The sequence below is a fragment of the Cebus imitator genome, unplaced genomic scaffold (assembly GCF_001604975.1).
Source record: "Cebus imitator isolate Cc_AM_T3 unplaced genomic scaffold, Cebus_imitator-1.0 Scaffold341, whole genome shotgun sequence".
NCBI classification, from domain to species: Eukaryota; Metazoa; Chordata; class Mammalia; order Primates; family Cebidae; genus Cebus; species Cebus imitator.
In genome coordinates, this window is record NW_016107656.1 from 263,376 (window position 1) to 272,460 (window position 9,085).

Sequence of the window (9,085 nt, forward strand, 5' to 3'; positions counted from 1 at the left end):
TCCTTCCTTCCTTCCTTCCTTCCTTCCTTCCTTCCTTCCTTCTTTTCTTTCTTCTTTCTTTTTTTTTTTTTGACAGAGTCTCGCTTGTCACCCAGACTAGAGTGCAGTGGCGAAATCTCAGCTCACTGCAACCTCTGCCTCCCAGGTTCAAGCGATTCTCCTGTCTCAGCCACCCGAGTAGCAGGGATTACAGGCATGTGCCACCACACCTGGCTAACTTTTTATATTTTTGGTAGAGATGGGGTTTCACCATGTTGGCCAGACTGGTCTCGAACTCCTGACTTCAGGTGATCCGCCCACCTCAGCCTCCCAAAGTGTTGGGATTACAGGCGTGAGACACCATGCCCGGCCAGAACTGTGTAACATTTAAAAGAGAAGAAGATAATCTTTTCTTCAAAGTATTTATAAAGTTGTTATTCATTTACAGATATTTAACAAGTATCTGTTCTGTGTTAGCTGCCATGGGGAACAGAAAGAAGACACTGTCCCTGACTATCAAGAAGATATAATATAAGCCAAGGAAGATAGAGGCATTTTTTCTTTCTCTTTCCTTTCTTCCATAGAACACAGTACTAAGGGAATGTCTGCAGACAAAGCAAAACAAATTTAAGTAAGCAGAAAAAAGAAACAGTGCTGTAATAGGCCAGCCAAAGGAACCTGCGGAGTTTCAAATGCTGATATATTTAATAGGATTTTATTTGGTTAGTTGAAGTAGTACAATTTCTATTAGGTGAACATCTATCCAATAATTTTCTCCTGGCTAGGTGCAGTGGCTCATTCCTGTAATTCCAGCACTTTGAGAGGCTGAGACAGGTAGATCACTTGAGGCCAGGAGTTCGAGATCAGCCTGACCGACATGGTGAAACCCCATCTCTACTAAAAATACAAAGAATTAGCTGGGCATAGTTGTACATGCCTGTAGTCCGAGCTACTCAGGAGGCTGAGGCAGGAGGATAGCTTGAACCAAGGAGGTGGAGGTTAGAGTGAGGTGATATTGCACTGCTGCACTCCAGCCTGGGCAAGAGAGCAAGATTCCATCTCAAAAAAAAAAAAAAAAAAAAAGTTACATAGTTCCTACCTTGAATCTCGTATGTTAGTATTAGAGGCTCAGTACATATGTTGTAAAACATGCTTATTTGGCCATCTAGGATAACATTTTGTTTTGTTTTGTTTTGTTTTTTTTGAGATGGAGTTTCCCTCTTGTTACCCAGGCTGGAGTGCAATGGCGTGATCTCGGCTCACCGCAACCTCCACCTCCTGGGTTCAGGCAATTCTCCTGCCTCAGCCTCCTGAGTAGCTGGGATTACAGGCACGCGCCACCATGCCCAGCTATGTTTTGTATTTTTAGTAGAGACGGGGTNCCTCCTGGGTTCAGGCAATTCTCCTGCCTCAGCCTCCTGAGTAGCTGGGATTACAGGCACGCACCACCATGCCCAGCTAATTTTTTGTAGTTTTAGTGGAGACGGGGTTTCACCATGTTGGCCAGGATGGTCTCGATCTCTTGACCTCGTGATCCACCCGCCTCGGCCTCCCAAAGTGCTGGGATTACAGGCTTGAGCCACCGCGCCCGGCTAGGATAACATTTTGAATATCATAAATATTGGTTAGGTCTGGACATTAATAATGGCATTAGACAGCACCAGTTGACAAAGGAAGCATCATATTATGTGCAAAAAAACTGTTATGGGAATTGGGTAACAATTTTAATAGAAGACAGAAGAAATGTTTATTTACTTGAATGCAGGGCTTCACAAATTTTCTTGGCCTATAAAATTCACAAGTATCTTAGTAATTTTTATACAGCATCTCTAGGCCAAGATACTCATTCATTTATGAAAAATGCCTATCCATTTATGAAGAAGTTAGGTTCAAACAGTTTATGTCCTACCAGTTTAACACCTATTGGGCCCTATTGCACAGTTTCTCAAACCTTGCAGTCAGAATGAACATTCTACCCTCATTCCTCTTCCACATTGATTTTCTTTCTGTACATTTTATCATAGCAACTGCCCAAAACCCAACTTCACAAAATATGGCATTATTGAGGACGGATGTGGTGGCTCATGCCTGTAATCCTAACACTTTGGGAGGCTGAGGTGGGCAGATCACTTGAGGTCAGGAGTTCGAGATCACTCTGGCCAATAGGGTGAAACCTCGTCTCTACTAAAAATACAAAAAATTTTAGCCAACCCTGGTGGTGCATACCTGTAATCCTACTTAGGAGGCTGAGACAGAATTGTTTGAACCTGGGAGTTGGAGGTTGCAGTGAGCCGAGATCACACCACCACACTCCAGCCTGGGTGACAGAGTGAGACTGTATCTAAAGTAATAATAAAATAAATAAATATGGCATTATTGAAGAGCAGTATAGCAGTCCTATGTAGGAATTGTGAACTACCTCAAGCTAGTAGTTCACACAGTATTCAACAGATGTTGCTGTTTTTTTTTAAATAAATTTAAACTATCCCACAGTACCTTGTGAGTTTGCCACTGTGTCCTGGGTATTGAGTACATAGTTTGGGAACCATGGCCCTAATGACTGTCATCACAGAAGGTGAGAGGAGTCTCATGTAAGGACTGAGATGTGTCTTGTGGAGGATGGTGGGAATGATGAAAAGGGATATTTTTAGGAGCATTGACAAGGGCCAAGTAGGTACTTAAGATTGAGCCATAGTCTTGGCTAAATATCTGTCTTTAATCTTATCTCCTCGAAAAAATTGAGATAAATTTTGTGTATATCTGCTATTTACTTGTGACCACATTTATCTCAGTATTAGTTTTTTTATGCTAGCCAGTTCATATGCATGGTCATTTTTGTTACTTTTCTTGATACTTTGGAGACATCAAACCGATGTTGATATAGAAGGATGACTTCGAGTCTTTGATCCAATCTTTGTTACTTGTATTAGCTTTTTAAAGGATGTCATTTGAGTCCAATCTTTCTTATTCACAGAAACAAAATAAATGAATCAAAAGTTCTTGTTTTTTTTTTTTCCTTGATGTAGAACAAATCACCTGCTGCAGTAACAGAACCAGAGACAAATAAATTTGATAGTACCGGATATGATAAAGACTTAGTAGAAGCTTTGGAAAGAGATATAATTTCCCAGAATCCCAATGTTCGATGGTAAGTTATATTGAAACAAAATAATTGGGTGCTGATGGTGCTTTTCGCAATGGAAAATAGAACAAATGTGAGTGTGTACTGAAGAGCGGAGCTTGAAGATAAAACTGGAGTATATGCAACATGAGCATGACTTTACTGCGTTCAGCCTGTTCCAATTCTTGTCTGAGAGTCTGAGGTTTTTTTTGTTTTTTTTTTTTTTGAGATGAAGTCTTGTTCTGTTGCCCAGGGTGGAGTGCAGTAGCACGATGTCAACTCACTGCAACTTCCGCCTCCAAGGTCCAAGCGATTCTCCTGCCTCAGATTCCTGAGCAGCTGGGACTACAGGCATGTGCCACCACACCTGGCTATTTTTTGTATTTTTAGTAGAGATGGGGTTTCACCATGTTGGCCAGGCTGGTCTCAAACTCCTGACCACGTGATCCGACGACCTCAGCCTCCCAAAGTGCTGGGATTACAGGCGTCAGCTACCACGCTTGGTGTTTGTTTTTGTTTTTAGAGATAGGGTCTCACTTTGTTGCCCAGGCTGGAGGACAGTGGCTCGATCATAGCTCTCTGCAGCTTCAAACTTCTAGGCTTAAGTGATCCTTCTGCTACAGCCTTCCAAGAAACTGTGACTACAGCTGCACACCGCCACATCTAGCTATTTTTAAAAAATGTTTTATAGAGATGGAGTCTTGATCAGGCTGGTCTTGAACTCCTGGGTTCAAGTGATCCTCCTGCCTCAGCCTCCCAGAATGCTAGGATCACAGTCATGAGCCAATGCACCTGGCCAAGGCAATGATTTTTACGTACATGTGTTGCTTATTAACTCTAGCATCCCATAAATGTTGCTTCCCCCCCCCCCTTTTAGAGCAGTGGTTCTCAACTTTATTAATATTACATGTAATCAAAGATCTGTAATGTATTACAATGAGTTATAAAAGTTAACTTTTCCATAAAGTTAGGTATATTCTGTTTATATTTGTGTTAAAACCTTAATGATTATTAGGTATGGGATTGAGTGATACTAAAAAATATTGGGGACATTAATATTTATACAATGAAATACCTTTTTTTTCTTTTTAACAAAAATTGCCACATATAGCAGTAGTAGTAGGTATTCTAGTGGTTGGAGAAGAGTTTATAGCAATCTCTGGGATACTCTTTTTCTATCTTTCTTTTTTTCTTTTAAGTCTATAAAGAAATTGCTTCTTCTGAGCTCTGTGATACTCTTAAACCTTGGCACCTACCTCTAAATAGAGCTGGAGGCAGAGCAACTATGTTGTAGCCTGTCTCTGCTTTATACCCTTTTTATTCTTTATGCTTTTTTTAAAATAAAAAAAAAAGGGCTCATTGTTTCTTAATCATGGAGGTTATGGAATGAGGACCTTAAGAGCAGGAGTTTAAGATGAGATGACATGATAACATTGGAGAATGGGCCTGGAGACTATGTTCTCATGATCCAGGCAAAAAACTGTCAACTGCCAAGAACTGAAGAAAAGGTTGTGCTCTTTGCATATCTACTGGTTGACATGGTGGGCCTCATCGCAGTGTGTTAGTTCTCCCGTGCACAGAGAGAGGCTCACCATTCTGTCAGCAGCGTAACATCATGTGCTTCCAGGGCTTCTCATGAGTGACTACATAGACATATATCCTCCAAAGGCTTATTAGTTAATAAAATGTCTTCTCTTTCAGGGATGATATCGCTGATTTAGTAGAAGCTAAAAAGTTGCTTAAGGAAGCCGTAGTATTACCAATGTGGATGCCTGAATTCTTTAAGGGCATTAGGAGACCGTGGAAGGTAAGTCTATTACTGTGATGGCATTGTCAAAGTAAATGGCAGTGTGTTGATACAGAGAGCCAATATTTCTCTATATTGGGACAGTGGAGAGAGAAAGTGGAGTAAGGAAATTTTTAAGTTCTAAAGTATATGTTGTGCTACTAAGAATTTTGTTAGGCCAAAAGCCATTGCAAGATTCCTTGAGTAAGAAATACGTACAATGTGATCTTTGGAAAGTTGAATACACAGCACTAAAATGTAGAATTCACCCCATTTAGAATGAGCTGTATTTGCAAATATGACCTAGTTAGCTAAAGCAAAAATACGCCATTTTATATGATACGTTACATGACTGGTAACCTGTATTTTGGGGATTGTTCTCAATTAACGGGAAATATCTGCATGTGATGAGTACTTTTTGAAGTAAGTCATGGGCTGATCTGAAAAAAGACCATCAACACTTAAAAAACAAAAAAGACCATCAAAAAAACCTTTCTTGGGTCAGGAAAAACACACTAATAGGTAACTGCATGTATGAATAGTCGTAAAAATCCTTTATGCATTAAATAAGCAAGATACAAAATGATAGACATATTTTGAATAAATTACAGATGAATGTATTTTGTTTGTTTTGTCTTGAGACGGAGTTTCGCTCTGTCACCAGGCTGGAGTGCAGTGGCATGATATTGGCTCACTGCAACCATCGCCTCCTGGATCCAAGTGATGCCCCTGCCTCAGCCTCCCGAGTAGCTGGGACTGCAGGCACGTGCCACCACGACTGGCTAATTTTTTTTGTATTTTAGTAGAGATGCGGTTTCACCATGTTTTTAATAATGTGGTTATCTTCTTTTTTAATAGGAAGAGTAAATTTGTGACAAAGTATCCTCCTGTTTATGTTTGTCTTTTACATGTCTTGATATTATATGTAAGTTGGTTGAAATTTGCTACTTAGTAATGAAATTTTTATGAATTAGAACAATGGCAGATAAATCCTCTGCTTAGGCTATTATATTCCCAACAGGGAGTGCTGATGGTTGGCCCACCCGGCACAGGGAAGACGCTCCTTGCTAAAGCAGTAGCTACAGAATGCAAGACAACATTCTTCAATGTTTCTTCATCAACTCTGACTTCCAAATACAGAGGAGAGTCTGAGAAGCTTGTTCGTCTTCTGTTTGAAATGGTGAATGTTTGAGACAGCTCTAATGATTCTTTACCTCTCTAAAAGGGGAGAAAGTGAGTTGTAACTATCTCAAGTATATGGAATAAGGCAGGATACCATTTTGCCCAGAGTATAATTCTTGTGTCCTTAAGACTAGTGTTCTTTCCAAACATGAATAATTTGAGTTTCTCTTTGTCTCTTTTCCTCCAGATATAGATCCAAATCTATCAGTTTTGGGGCATGTTCACATTATGGGATCTGCATTACTAATCTTCTGTAGGAATCTGAAATTATGTTTTTTAAATCAATAGGTTTAGTTATAATATATCCACAGTATTGTAACAATGATGCCAAAAGGTGAGAATCGTAAGTTATTGTGGAACTTAGGTCGCCTCCAATGTATTAACTATAGCAAATGCCTTCATTTTCATGACCTAATCTTTGGATTAGGTTCTTTCTTCCACCAATACAAATCAGAGGACCGATAGAAGAAAGTAATTCAACAAGTTCTGGTAGAGTGTTAGATTGAATTCCACAGCCTTTTAAACTTCAGACTTTGTTAAGCTTCACTGATTACTCTTGCCTCTAAGAAACAGAGTAGTTTGATGTAATTAGGAGTTACGCTATTAGTGACAAAGACATTAATTTTTTTTTTTTTTTTTGAAACGGGTTCTCACTTTTGCCTAGGCTAGTATGCAGAAGCATGAGCACAACTCACTGCAGCCATGACCTCCAGGCTCAAGTGATCCTCCCGTCTAAGCCTCTCAGGTAGCTGGGATGATGGACATGAGCCACCACACCCAGTTAATTTTTATTTTTTTTACAGATGGAGTCTTGCTGTGTTGCCCTGGCTGGTCGTGAACTCCTAGGTTCAAGTGATCCTTTCACTTCAGACTACCAAAATGTTGGATTTATAGGCATGGGTCACCAAGCCAGGCCAAGACATGAATTCTTTTTTTTTTTAGGCAGTCTCATTCTGTCACCTAGGCAGATGGTGCAGTGGAGACTGTAGTGGTGCAGTCTTCACTCACAGGAGCCCTCACCTCCTATCCTCAAGCGATCCTCCCACCTTAGCCTCCTGGGTAGTTGGGACTACAGGTGCTCACTACCATGCCTGGCTAATTTATGTATTTTTAATAGTGATGAGGTTTTACCATGTTGGCCAGGCTGGTCTTGAACTCCTGATTTCAGGTGATCTGCCCACCTTGGCCTCCCAAAGTGCTGGGATTACAGGTATGAGCCACTGTGCCCCACCTTTTTTGATTTTTTTATGGAGATGAGGTCTCACTATGTTGCCCAGGCCAGTCTAGAACTCCTGGCCTCAAATGATCCTCTTGCCTAGGCCCCATAAAGTGCTGGGATTACAAGCAAGAGCCATTGTGTTCAGCTTTTTATTTTTTTTTATTTTTATTTATTTTTTTTTTGAGACGGAGTTTCACTCATGTTGCCCAGGCTGGAGTGCAATGGCGTGATCTCGGCTCACTGCAACCTCCGCCTCCTGGGTTCAGGCAATTCTCCTGCCTCAGCCTCCTGAGTAGCTGGGATTACAGGCACGCACCACCATGCCCAGCTAATTTTTTGTATTTTTAGTAGAGACGGGGTTTCACCATGTTGACCAGGATGGTCTCAATCTCTTGACCTCGTGATCCACCCGCCTCGGCCTCCCAAAGTGCTGGGATTACAGGCTTGAGCCACCGCGCCCGGCCCAGCTTTTATTTTTTAAAGATAAGTTCTCGCCAGGCATGGTGGCTCACACCTTTAAGCCCAGCACTTTGGGAGGCTGAGGCGGGTGGATCACGAGGTCAGGAGTTCAAGACCAGCCTGGCCAAGATGGTGAAACCCTGACTTTACTGAAAATACAAAAATTATCTGGGCATGGTGGTGCATGCCTGTAGTCCCAGCTACTCGGGAGGATGAGGCAGGAGAATTGCTTGAACCAGGGAGGGGGAGGTTGCAGTGAGCTGAGATCTTGCCACTGCACTCCAGTGAGACTCCATCTCAAAAACAACAGCAACAACAAAAAAGATCTCACTACGTTGTACAGGTTGTAGTGCAGTTGTCATTCACGGGCACGATCATAGCGAACTGCATCCTTCTGTCTCAGCTTCCTAAGTACCTGGGACTGCAGGCATGTGCCACTACACTCAGCTTTTAAGCCTTATTTTTATTGTCCTTAGGGCAATGAACTCTCAGAGGAATTAGCCCTCATTTTGTCATTGTTCCAGCAAAAATCCAAAGATTAATATTTGGCCTGTTTTGAGCTTCATATCCATGCCTACACTCCTTGTTTTTGGTCAGAGAATTGAAGTGCCCTGATTGGCCAGGCCTGAATAAAACCCCTGGACCTTCAAGTAGAGTTAGCCTCTTTTGAAGTAGTGAGGGGCCGGGCATGGTGACTCACGCCTATAATTCCAGCACTTTGGGAGGTTGAGGCAGGCGGATCACTTGAGGTCAGGAGTTTGAAACCAGCCTGGCCAACATGATGAAACCCTGTCTCTACTAAAAATAAAACAGTTAGCCAGGTGTGGTGGCGTATGCCTATAATCCCAGCTATAGCTACTCAGGAGGCTGAAGCAGGAGAATCACTTGAACCCGGGTGGCAGAGGTTGCAGTGAGCCGAGATCGTGCTATTGCATTCCAGCCTGGGAGACAGAGCAAGACTCTCGTTAAGAAAAAAGAAAGAGGGATGATTTGTGATTTGCAAATCAAAAAGACGCTTCTCTTACCAGAAGTGTGCTGTGCAGGGAGAACCAATAGGTGTTCTCTACAGTAGCTTCCCTGGCCAGCTAAAGCCAGGATGCAGAGCCTTTGCTTGAAGTCAGATCATTCTACATACCCTCAGTATGTGGGAAGAACAGTCTAGTCATTTTTGCTTGGTGTGGCAACAGATTGAAATTTAATTTTTGTTGATGTAGGTTCTTTTGATAGATGGTTCCTAACTAAAATTTCAGTTGAGAATTTTCTTGGATATTTTAATGATTAAGCTCACTCTTTTCCTCTCTCCATTTCTTGAAAAAGTAAGAAATATTTATACATAAAA

At 41.6% G+C, this 9,085-nt stretch overlaps 1 protein-coding gene across 3 annotated transcripts in view; it reads left to right on the forward strand.

Annotated features, from left to right (window-relative positions):
- Positions 1–9,085, forward strand: part of KATNA1 (katanin catalytic subunit A1) — a 41,225-nt gene that overhangs the window by 27,998 nt on the left and 4,142 nt on the right. For all 3 annotated transcript variants that reach the window (XM_017505745.2, XM_017505748.2, XM_017505747.2), the window contains 3 exons: positions 3,006–3,127; positions 4,802–4,907; positions 5,908–6,066. In XM_017505745.2, coding sequence (XP_017361234.1) covers positions 3,006–3,127; positions 4,802–4,907; positions 5,908–6,066 — 387 coding nt within the window. The remainder of the gene's footprint in view (positions 1–3,005; positions 3,128–4,801; positions 4,908–5,907; positions 6,067–9,085) is intronic.